General features: G+C 47.4%; 1 protein-coding gene across 1 annotated transcript; it reads right to left on the minus strand.

Moving 5' to 3' along the window:
- Positions 1-3,140: 3,140 nt before the first annotated feature.
- On the minus strand, positions 3,141-9,110 carry LOC115317640. The gene is made up of 3 exons (XM_029977296.4): positions 8,813-9,110; positions 6,901-6,994; positions 3,141-6,433 (listed from the first exon to the last, which is right to left on the minus strand). Exons 1-3 carry the CDS (start codon positions 8,963-8,965, stop codon positions 3,252-3,254), a joined length of 3,429 nt encoding a protein of 1,142 aa, XP_029833156.3. The 5' UTR covers positions 8,966-9,110; the 3' UTR covers positions 3,141-3,251.
- Between the last annotated feature and the right edge of the window lie 3,238 nt (positions 9,111-12,348).

Raw genomic sequence — 12,348 nt, forward strand, 5'->3', positions numbered from 1 at the left:
GCAATGTCATCTTTGCCCTCAAGTATACTTCCCTTCGGTGGTTCGACAACCTTGAAGAAGCCATACTTTATTTGGCGGCTTCCACGCAGCTTTTGAGGAGGCTTTAGGTCAACCAGAACATCATAAATCAAAAGCAAAAGATGAACAGCTCCGCCCATACCAATCGACCGCCGAGACATGAACAGCTTATATTGTAGATGTTCTCCAACTCTGCCGCCGAGTCGACCCTCACATGAGTGAAGATGATAAGATCCGTCATCGCTTCAAACAACTCTCACAAGTATTATTTTCCATCGTTGCTCCGAAATCTTCGCCAACCGTGGCTCATCCCGGCTCAGAATGTCGGAAATAAGAACTGGACAACGCGCGAATCTTTAAGAGGTCCTTAGAACGTGTACCTGAAGTTTCTAATGGGCCATTCTCCGACACCACCCTTTCAGCCATGATAATACGCACCATTATCCGAGAAAAGCTGCGATTTTTCCTGGGACAACAGCGTGGACCATCGCCCCCTTCACAACCCTCCGGTGATGGCCTTGACATCCAGTCGACGATTCGTGGCGAGCTTCGTGCTGTTCTAGAGCCCCTGGCGAATGCTCCTTCCGTCTACACATCAGCCGCACCCCCACCCCCCCCCCCCCTCCCTCCCCCCGGCTACACCGCTGTGCGCACCTGCAATGTCTACCTCCACCCGCCCCACAATCCTGGCTACCTCGTGAAACACGTCACCGATCGGACATCTGGAGAACTGACGACAACCGACCTGTATGTTTCTATTGCAACACGCCCGGCCACGCTCTCCGGTACTGCCGGCAACGCATCGCCGACACAATTTGTAAGTATATACTGTTCTCCCATTCTTTGTTGTGCACCGGGGGGTCCACTCATGTCAAATTAACCTGAGAAGAAGGGAGGGGGGGGGGGGTGTCAACTTTGTTTGGGGGGACGTCCCCGTCGGTCTCCCCGCCCCCCCCCCCCCCCCCCTCCATTTGGATCCGCCCGCGTATTAAGGAGCGCATAACGCACGCGATACTTATGGTGAATTCCGCTCGCAGATCTCGAGCGCTCCAAAAGCGCTCCATTTGGAGCGCGCATATTCCGCTCGCAGATCTGGCTCAAGTTGGTCATCTTCCGCTCGTAGATCTCTGGCAGCGCACGCTCCACGGAGCGCCCCAAACTCCGCCGAACTTGCTCTGCGGGATTTCACAGATCTCTCCGGAAGTTGACAGAGCGGCCCACGTGATTTCCGTCTAAATCGGCGGTGCGCATGCCCGGCGAGGTTGGAGAAATCGGCGGCCGGGCCGGTTGGGTCGTGGAGTTGGATCTGTTTAGGGAGCCTACATACTCGCCGACTCCGTCTTTTAGGGTGGTGACAACTCCAACCATTGTTGCCAAGCGCCCGCTCAGACGGCCGCCAAACCTGACGAGCCGCCATCTTGGTCCCCAGCTTTTGCGCGGAAAACGGTGCAGGGGTAGCAATTTGCACAGATTTCGTTGGTACAGTGACTTTTTACGTCATTTAGCAGCAGAAAAACTGTTTTGTGGTGATGGATGGTGGTACTTAGCTTAAAAGGCGAGTTTTTTGGGCTTATTCATACGATGAATAAATTAATGTTTTCACCCAAAAATGTCGTATGCAACTAAAATTGCTCATAAAAAAGGCAGCAACTCTCCTAAAATAACTTTTATGTCCACATTTTCCCATTACGGTTTACAGTTGCAAATTGGAGTAAAAAATGAAAACGCATTTTTCTTAGTTTTTTTTTATTAGACTTGAAATTTTAATAAAAAGATTTGACTAATATGACATATTTGGAGGAAAGTTGCCAATGAATTCTTCAAGTCCCTGAATTTTGCGACCTGTTCTGGTGAAGAGCTAATTGACTAGGACAAAAACGTTAAAAGGGCTTTTCAGTCACGATCATTCCCAGTGTTGTAGCAAAGGTGGGGGGGTCAAGGGGGACGGTTATTGAGGGAGGGGGGGTGCCACCTCTGCAAGCGCGTAGCCAAGGGGGGTGTTCAGGTGCCAGAACCCCCCCCCCCCCCCCAATTTTATTTCGTTATATATATATATATATATTTATATTGTTTGTAGGATTTGACCAGCTCCTGAATCGATTTAAGGCAAATCATCCCAGTTTGTGTCTGGTTTGTGTTTAGTTTGTGTTTAATTTGTGTTTTGTTTGTGTTTAATTTATGTCAAAACCGTTTCTGTGAAAATATTTTCACCTTGAATTTTATTACGACTTCCACACTGCTGCTGCGACTGCTGTAGCACCGAAAAGGGGAATGGAGCCTCGTCAGGTAGCTTCGGCAACCTTTTGCTCCTCCCTCCCCGGCATTTCATATGTCAAATAAACTTCAATTCAATTCAATTCAATTCAAGGACAAAAGACATAAGGGCCCCGGGCGCCGGATGGCGTAGCTACACCACTGATCATTCCTCTAGCATGAGATTCCCGACCTTCGATAACTCTTCGCATCTCGTGAAGTTTGAGCGTGAACACGTGCAGCCAGAACAGGACAGAAGGCAATGAGCACGTGCTGGATGCTGGTCATCAGAAAAGATGACTAGGGGCCGGTTCTTGTCCTGTCATTGACCTTGCCATTATCATTTTGCTCAGCAGTAGGAAAAAGATTCCCTTTGTGCCGGTGAACGAGTCAGTATGAGAGGGAACTAAGATAGCTAGAAAAGCTGATAAACATTCGCAAATCTGGCTTCATGAAATCTAGAACTAGCCAAAGAATGTGTCACGTTAAAAAAGACAATGTCCACAGCATGACATTGTTAGCGTAAAGAAGCAATACCCGGTTTTCACTGTTCAACTTTTACAAAAAAATGATATCACCAAAGCTACTTATTTAGTGGAAAGGGCTCATTCGGGCATCAACTTATGCGACAAAAATTTGCATCTCTTAATCCACTATTCGAGCAAAATGAGAAAAAGCGCTGGTGGCGTGTTCGTGCTAAAAGTGTAGTGCAGTGTAAATGAATGCAGCCTGCTACATTGATGAAACTTACTGAACATTTAATACTTAGAAAGACGTGCAGGGCACAAATCACGTGACACACATGTTCTGAAGCAGGACAGCAGACAATAATAAGAGCATAAAATAAGAGTATAGGCAGAAGACCAAATAATATTTACAAGAAAGCAAATTCATCACTCACTGGTGACAACATGTACCAATAAATCACAATATCACTGAATTGAGAAGTACTCTTCGTGATAAAACACACCATTCAGCGGTTAATTCAAGTTTGCCGGAGCACATGTCTTGCTCGACGCTCCGTTTACTTCCTGTGCGTACTGCTGTCGCAGGTGAATCCTGATTCTTGTTCTGACATACTTTTCAAGAAGAATCTTCTCCACACAAGCTTTGTGTATGTCACAGCACCCTAACTCCAATGTTACAGATTTCCGCAGGAACTCCAGAATAGTGGCAAATGGAGCCTTGAGCGTCAAGATGGCGTCTAGTTGGGTAAAAGCCTTGATGTTCTCTTCGCACTCTATCAAGACACTCATCACAGCTTGGCTGGGGTAGACAAGGTTCCCAGCACCCTTGACATACTCTTTCAAATGAATCAAACTGCTGTGCGTATCATTACCATCCGACACTAGGACACCTTCGCAGTCCTCACAGTTGCCAATAGACTTCTTGACAAACCTAAGAATAAAACCTCCCAGGTAGGCCAGAATGTCGCACTCGACTGCAGTTAGTTCACACACGAACAGGTTCTCCAGCTCTTCAGACTCTTGGTTGACATCTTGCACCTGCTTCTTGAGGGCTGGATCAAGGAGGTCAGCCAGGTGCATGCTGTCATCAACATTGTAGCTGGAAGATGTCGGGGTGAAGAGAAACTGACTGACACAGATCAACTTTAAAGCACACTTAATGTCATATGCACTTGGCACGGGTTTTCTGAGTCGCAGCACAGAGAAAATATTCTCAAGGCAGTCCTGGCTCAACCTGCCCGTGAGAAGGTACTTATAGTTGTGCCTGTTCAGAAGTTCGTCAGACAGGCGCAGAACGACAGTGGTAGAAACAAGAAGCCCGGCCTGCGACGGTTTCCAATGAGCTGTTGCTCCCATGTCCATCCGACAGAAGGTGGTGATTGCCAGGTCCAAAGTCCCGAGTGCTTCCGTGTGCTTTGCAGCATCAAAATGACTCAGAGCGACCATTGGGTGACGTGACGACATCAAGGTGTACCACCTAGTCACTAAATCAAAGAACCAGGCTGTTGCCTCAGCTTCAGGCGGCAAGACTTTTTGCTGAATTAGGTAGCGGATTGCGGGAGGAGCCTCACGGAACAATTGCACAGCAATGCTCACTTTCATTTTTGTGAAATGTCCATTGCTGACGTGAATGCCAGAAAGCCTGTTGGCGATTTTGAGTTCATTGTTTGCATCGTATGCAAGAACAGCTTCAACATGGTGGATGTCCACGGTCCCTCCTGGGAGGTTGTGCTCTCTCAGAGTCTCTTCTCCTAAAGTAAAGGTCTCTGAACGAAGCAGTTGGGCACGAATATTTTTTAAAACATGCGCTGGATCAGCCATGAAATAGAGCTGTCTCCCGTCGAGGTGTGGGTGTGGGACAGAACACACGGTCTCAGAGTGCCTGTGATTTGAAAAGTTGAGCAGACGCCACACAGCACGGTTTGCTGATCCCATGTCGCTTGTAACTATGAGCACCTTGAGAGAGATGTTGAAACATAGTTCAATGAGATGAAAGACAAGCTCCTTCAAAGCACTTTCGTCAGTTGATCGTCCAGTGAAGTGGTATGCAATCACTTGCTTCCACCGCGTGTTTAATCCCCCAACCATAAACACAAGGGCATGGTTCGCAACATTCACACGGGATTCTGGGAGTGTGGTGCTTCCAAAAATACGATCCAGCGAACTGTCGTGGTCAAATCCCTGACTAATCTCCATCTCATCCATAAAGAGAACACAGTCTTTCTCTATGTCTTCCATAGTCTGCACTTTCCGCTTTAGCACTTCAAAAACTTCGTCAAGAGCCCCAGGCAGAAACTTAATGTGTTGGAGTCTCCGAATCAACGTTCTGTTCGAGGGTAGCGGATATGACAGGGACCTCAGCAGTTCATACCCTGATGTACCGCATGCGTGCTTGATTTGAAGGGCAACTCGAATAGTCTTCTCTGACCACTTATGTCCCTTCATTGATTTCACAGTCAAAGCCTTTGTTTGGTCTGTGTTCAGAAATCTTGAACTTTTCAAAGCACTTATTTCTTTCTGAGCTGATGTCAGTTTTTTTGTGAGACTTCGCAGTCTTGATTTGGCTTCATCATGGAGCCTTTGCAAGGTTCGGTACTTCCGGGCTAGATCGGAGTTTTTCTTTCGAAGCTCGGAGTTTTGGCGATGCATCAGTAACATACTTTGGGTGGTACTACTTCCAAACGTGAAAACAGCGGACGAGCTTGTTAGTCCTTCTGAAGACCCGACTTCAGGCTGCAATTTTTCCTTCAGCTCCTGAACAATTGGAACTGGAAAACCACCGGGTTGTTCCAATGCAGTAGAACAAACAAGCTCAGACCTGGGCTCTGGGGTAATGAAAAGGGGAGATCGAGCATGGTGGTCCGGGTCACATTCTCCATTGTCGAGAGGTGGTTGTTGCCGTGGGACGGTTGTCACTGTGCAAGTATGCTTTGACCGAGGAGCATTGTCTGTGGTACTTGCACTGTCGTTTGGGGCTAAGGGCAGTGAAACGGCTGTCGCTGTACAATCCTGCATGAATAAAGCATTTTCTGTGTTGCTTGCAGAGATATCAAAAGCTAGTGGCTGACGGACGGCTGTCACTGCAGAAGCATACTCGGACTGAGCAGCATTGTCCATGTCGCTTGCACTGTTGTCGAGAACTGGTTGCCGTAAAAAGGCTGCCGATGAGCAGCAAGTATCGGACCCACTGTTCGTAGTGGTTGCGCTCTCGTCGGGGGCTGACGGCATTGAAACAATCGTCACTGCACAGGCACGCTTGGCTGGGGCGTTGTCTGTGCTGCTTGCAGAAATGTCGAGAGCTAGTGGCATAGAAATGGCTGTTGCTGCACAAGCATACCTGAACTGAGCAGCGTTGTTTATGTTGCTTGTAATGTCGGCGAGAGCAAGTTGCAGTGGAATGTCTGCCGCTGCACAAATACGCTTTGATCGAGGAGCGTTGTCCTTGGTGGTTACACTGTCGTCAAAGGTTAACGGCAATGGAACGGCTGTTGCTGCACACGCACGCTTGGACTGAGCAGTGTCTGTGGCAGTGACGTCGAGAGCTTCTGGCAGTGGGGTAGCCATCACTGTACAAGCATGCATAGGTGAAGCAGCACGGTTCGCGTCGCTTGTGCTGCCATGTAGAGTTGGTGGTGATGGAATGGCTGTTGATCCCTGAGCACGCTTTTTGGGGGCCTTTCTGTGTTTTGGGATGGCTGTAAAAAGTCAATAAACATATTTACATTAGTATTAATGCATATGCATTTTTAAGAGACTGAAAAAAACACAATATTAAAAATATACAGGTTTTCTTTATCAGTCCTTAGGTACTAGATAGAATGCTATGAAATAAATAATAGAGTGTTGCCAGGCGGCATTCAAACGCTTTAGAGGTTGCGGACCCAAACTGTTTGCGCATCACGTCTAGTTGTTCAAACTGTTTAACAATTAACGATCTTGGTACTGTGAGAACTAGTCTGTCCATATTTCTTTTTACGAAGTCTACAAAAGACGAGAATATAAGACTGTAGTTCAGAGAGAATGTTACATTAAGCATGCATTGTGTAACAAGAAAATGCTGGGAAAGAACAGTTTTAAAATATTACACAAAAATAAACCCTTGGAAGTTCAGAAGTCCACTCAAATAGACCTATGAACATGCTTACACAATATTAAAACTTACCACGATAAGGAAAAAGTGTTGGAACAGCATCTGGCCTCAGTTTTTTCAACCCGTCCTGCCGGTTTTGTTCGAAACTGCTGTCCTCAAAATGAGCCTAAAAAAAAGTGAATTTTAAATTAGTTAGCAAATACTCCAAAGACAGCACTGTGCCTGCTTGTTTAGTTGACTAACACTATAAACAGAATTAGGAGTGAACTCCATCACCAACTAAATTTTTTTAACACACTCCCAGTTGTTATGTGAGGTCTGCTGTTGCTTCGCTAGTCAAGCGTTAGCCAAACGAAAAAACAGAAGAGGCATTACTGGATCAATGTATCCAATACACACCTGCATACGGGACTTAATCAAGTTACTGAAAACTACCTAATTTTAGCAATGTTTTAATTTCTCGATTTGAAATCAATCCCAAAAATTTAATCCTGTGAACGAACCACTATGTGGTGAAGAGGCTTGCGAAAAATGTGTTCAAGAAATATTTTTGGAAGCTGAACAAGTCGAGAAAAATCGAGTAAGCAAAAACTAGGTCCTTATCAAAATGTTTTCAAAACCCTTGTTTTTTAATATAAATCCTGAGCCAAACCGTTGTTTGCAGCAGCTTGGTAAACGAAGCTTGTATTTTTGTTTCCCGAACAAACTTGATAGTACTCATCGGTGTGGGTCCGGATATTTCTTTGAACGCCATTTCATAAAACACCGTTTTATCGAAGCAGTTTTATCAAGCGCAGTTTTCTCGAACGCCGTTTCAGAGAACGCCGTTTCATCGAACGCCACCTGCTTGAGCAGTAGGAATTCTACATCTAGGAAATATTTTTCTTTCTTTTAGCGCCGGGAGGATAGCAGTGTTTTAATATTTATTATAATTTATAAACTTATACATATATAAAAAGAAGAAATCTTTTTGGTCACCTTCTATTTTTTTTAATAAATGATGACCTCCGTTAATGAGGCCAATAAGAAACGGGAGCACTAACGAACATTTTTAAAGCTGTGATCATCAGGTGCAGTGATAGATTCTGCTTCAAGACGAAGCCGTCCTTGAAGCAGCTTGTCTCCGTGTCCCATGATACGGGGGAAATAAAGATGTGTCAAAGATCGGACAAGTCCGCAATTCTGTCGGTTACAATAAATTAACGAAAAGGGGAGACTCGTCGTTTTTAAGAACATATATGTTCTTAAAAAGAAAGCAATTCTCCTAGGATAAAATGAAAACACAGGTAAATCGACAAATACAAAATAAAAAAGGTGCTGCAGAGAACAGCTGTTTCCCTCTTAAGAAAGTGCGTTTCACGCAGTGAAAGGCACTTTCACTGCGGTGAAAGGCAATAAATAGACAGATGAAGTGGGAAAAAGTGTGTGGCCGAGAAACTCCGCCTACCTCGCCAGAAAAGCATAAGTCGCGTATCCACTCAAGTTCTGATATGATAGCTACCTTCTATGATTCAGTAGTCAACGTTTAGGTGGACAAAAAATTGACCGGGTAGTAATTCTATTCCCGGTGAATTTTGACCGGCGCCAAAACTATTTCAGAGACGAGAGTAGATTACGTAAAAAGTATTGTATTACTCCAAAATTCAGTAAAGGGAAATTCGATGAAACAGCGTCAAGTGATTGGATGAAACGGCGTGCGATGAATCGGCGTTCGATGAAATGTCCCGGTACCCTCATCGGTGCATTCAAAACGCGTGTGCAACGCGCGCGTCCTGAGATCGACGTGCGGCGAGCAAACCCTGATACGGAGAACGCAGGCTCCGTCTCAACCTGTGATATTGCAATGCCGCTAAGGCTCGAATTCGGAACTCGCGACGTTGTTTATGTGCTCCCGACGCGCAACCGGAGACGCTCGCTTTTTGCAGAGTGACGCTAAACATCCCACTTACACTTGCGATCAAGGTGCAACAAAACTTATACTCACGGCGCAAACACGAGCAGCTGCAGTGGGTTCCCAGCGGTCTCGTTTGACTTGAGCGAGCCAACGTTTCTTTCGAGTAGGACTACTCGGGAAGCGGAACATACGTGTGCCCCGTCTGCAGTGGTTCGTGCACTGCGGAACAGAACAGCCAGGCATTTCTGCTTCTCACGCCTCTCTTGTTACCACACTTCTTCGCTGCGAACGACTCCGCAAAACACACCAGCACCAGCCGGAGAATGAACACGGCGCGACGCCGTTGCGAGTATCGAAGCTAGGCCTGGCCAGCCTGGCTGGACGAGCGCCGAGCGGGCAGCGGGCGGGCGGGCGGTCTGGGGACCAAGATGGCGCGGCGCCTTCTGGTGGCCATGGCAACCGATGCTGGCAACACTGGTGGGCGGCGGGCGGCGGCGAGTGGTGTGTCAAAGGATGACACCACCCTACAGACGGAGTCGGCGAGTATGTAGGCTCCCTAGATCTGTTCGGGTGCGTCGGTTGTTTACTCTGGATTCTGACGGCTCGAACGCTTCTACCTCGCGTAGATCAGGGATAAAAAGCCGGGAATGTGGAGCGTGGCAAATCGTAAGCGCTGACGTCTGTGATCGTGAGAGGAAGAATGAGAAAAAGAACGACAGAAAAGCCGGAGGCAGACGCAAGGTTAGGCCTATTCATTCTGCAGCCAGTGATTGTTTACCTTTTTACACTGCATTCCGTCGGCGTTTTCCCGTGAAATAAAGCAAGAAGTGGTTAGGCAACGACCGCGCAAGTGATGGTTTCTTACCTTTGTGTTTATTAAAGTCGTACTACAAATCTGAACTCCACCACTGGCAATCGCTGTCCGTGCCCCGCCGCTTCGAGGCGGCCGAAAGGTATGTGACGGTGCCGAACGCGGACGTCTTCGTTATTTGTGACATGGGCGCCGTGGTACGTATAATTTCGCACGGCCTGTGTCGCGTGTTACTTCTCCAGCTAAGCAGTGACAGTCGTCACTGGTCGTCGGAAAGATCAGCCGGCTGAGGCGTTGGTGGGCTATTCAAGTTCGAGCAGCGGCCATTTTGTACGGCGGAGGGGGAAGGGGTGTGGGGGAGGTCGCTCCAAAAATGCAAGTTTATCTTCCCCTCGTCGATTCGGAGCGGGTCCCACGGAGCGGAATTTTGCCTCCCTCGCGGATTTTTGAAAGCGCTCCAGATCTACGAGTGGAATTCACCATTACTCACGGAGCAAGAAAGCACCCGAATCACAGCAGACGCGAGGAGACGCCGCATCTCAGTGTCCACAGCAGCGGCACCGCTTCATCCTGTCCGGCTGCTCCTTTTCTGGCGCGCCGATGCTGACACCTCCCCTTCTAGCCACCGTCGTTGAGACTAGAGCCACGAAATAAGCTACGCTTCAGGGTAACGGCACTTTAGCCATCTTGGTGCTTCAAATCATGGTTGCCAGTTATCTGAAGCTTTATCTGAAATCAAATGAAACGCTTTTCCGCCCTCCACAAATGTTTAAACAGTTCGCGACAGAGCAAAGCAATGTTACATGAGTTTTCTAACACCGAATCTAATGCTGAGGAAGTCGCACTTTTGAATCATGACGATCGGCAGTTGCGTATGCTCAGCATACGAACCAAAATGGCGGCGCCCACAACAATTTCGGGGAACGGGGTGCCGATACTCTAAGCGTAGTTCATTTTGCGGCTCTAGATAAAACGGTTCGCAAACGGAGAAAAACAATACCACCTGAGCTTCCGAACACCGTATCTAAAACTGAAGAAGTCGCATTTTTTAATTGTGGCGAAAGACATTTGCGTTTGCTCTGCACTAAGTACTAAGATGCGGCGCCCATCAGCAGATCGGGGAACGAAGTGCCGATACTTTAAACGTAGCTCATTTAGTGGCTCTTGTTGAAACTTTCTCCTCCTGTCACCTTTTTCTTTCTCTTCCACAGTTGATGTTTCTAAATTTCTCGCCCAGGCTCGGGTAATCCATCAAGATATGGTTAAGTGTAAAATATAAACCGGATGTAAGCGATTTTGCAAGCGACGAGACTAGCGACGAGGCAAACCGTATGAAAGCGACGGGAGCGAGCGACGCGGGAGCGAGCGACCAAGGCGATGAGCGATGTTTTCTACAAATCGAGAAACAGACAGACGCGACGAGTGGCACTGAGACATCTCCGTCGCTCGTTGCTGACTCCCGTCGCTGTCGCGGTCACTCGTCTTGTCGCTCAGTAAATTGCTTATATGCGGTTCAGCCTTGACTGCACATAAGGCAACGTTACTAGAACCCTCAGTTGGGAAACTCGCCGTCGAAACCTGGGCCGCTGGCGTCCACCGAGACCAAGCTAAATACGACAACAGCGCCACTCTTTATCATTTGTCTGTACTGTGGTCACCTTGAGCTTTTAGAAAGCATGTTTTTGCGTAAAAAAAAAACGGAAAAGACTCTTTTTGTATGAAATTTATTGGAGTTTAGTACCAAATGATGGGCGCGTGATGTTTTTAAAATCTTTAGTTTGCAAGGTTTAGCGGCACAATTAATATTGTTTTTATACAACCATGCCTCAGCGGTGCTTTAAGGTAGCGCGTCCCGACCTAGGTGCATTTTAACTTGGGGTGGTAACTCGCGGCTCGTCCGCTGGGGAGACGGGGGTGGCACCCCTGTAACCTCTTCCGCTGTAGGTTTCGGCGCCAACATGGCCGATTAAAGCCAAAATAGAGGTAACGTGCAGTTCCTCGAGTAGCCGCTGCGGGAGAAATGGCGGCGTTGTGTTCGCCATTAGCTCGGTTCCCGAGGACAGATCGGGGCCACATTTTCAGAGCAGTCTCTATGGCAGTTTCCCAACTGAGTGGTTCTAGCAACGTTGACTTAAGGGTAACCGTTTAACCAGGGTACAACCAGTGTAGTATGCACAGAAACATGAGGAACACCATGATGGTGCCCTTTTGACGCCGTCTGATTGGTCCCATCAGTTCGTAGCATCGGCTGCATCTGGACTTCAGGTAAAACGAGGCATAGAAGCAGGAAAACACATGTAGTGTACTTTTATGTTTTGTGAAGATGATGTAACGAGTAACGTAACTATGTTTCCAGTTAACTGAAATAAGTAACGTAAGTACGTTACGCTTTACTACTTTGGGAAAAGTAAGGAGTACCCTACCACGTTACCGAAAGTGACGCATTGCCGGTAACGCCGTTACTTGTAACGCGTTATCGCAAACACTGGGTATAACCACGGTATTAGACGCTTCGAGCCTCACTTCTAACGAAACAAAACAAAAACCAAGCGCAGCCTTCAAGAGCTCGTGGCAGGCAGCGCACGCAATCCTCTCATTCTGGCAAGCGTGCAACTGCGCACGCCTCGGGACAAGGTACGCATGCATCGGACGGCGGCGCTCAAAAGAAAAGTTTAAGTGGATGCGTCTACCCGAACCCGTCGTTTCTCGGAAATCTGTTTTAACGAAGGGGCATATTTAAACCCCTCTCCTGAAGCGGATGCGCCATCAACTTTCTAATTCCTCCTTTAGTCAGCTCACAAAAAGAAACTCCTCT

This window comes from Ixodes scapularis, unplaced genomic scaffold (genome assembly GCF_016920785.2).
Source record: "Ixodes scapularis isolate PalLabHiFi unplaced genomic scaffold, ASM1692078v2 PGA_scaffold6__148_contigs__length_123643588, whole genome shotgun sequence".
Lineage (NCBI taxonomy): Eukaryota > Metazoa > Arthropoda > Arachnida > Ixodida > Ixodidae > Ixodes > Ixodes scapularis.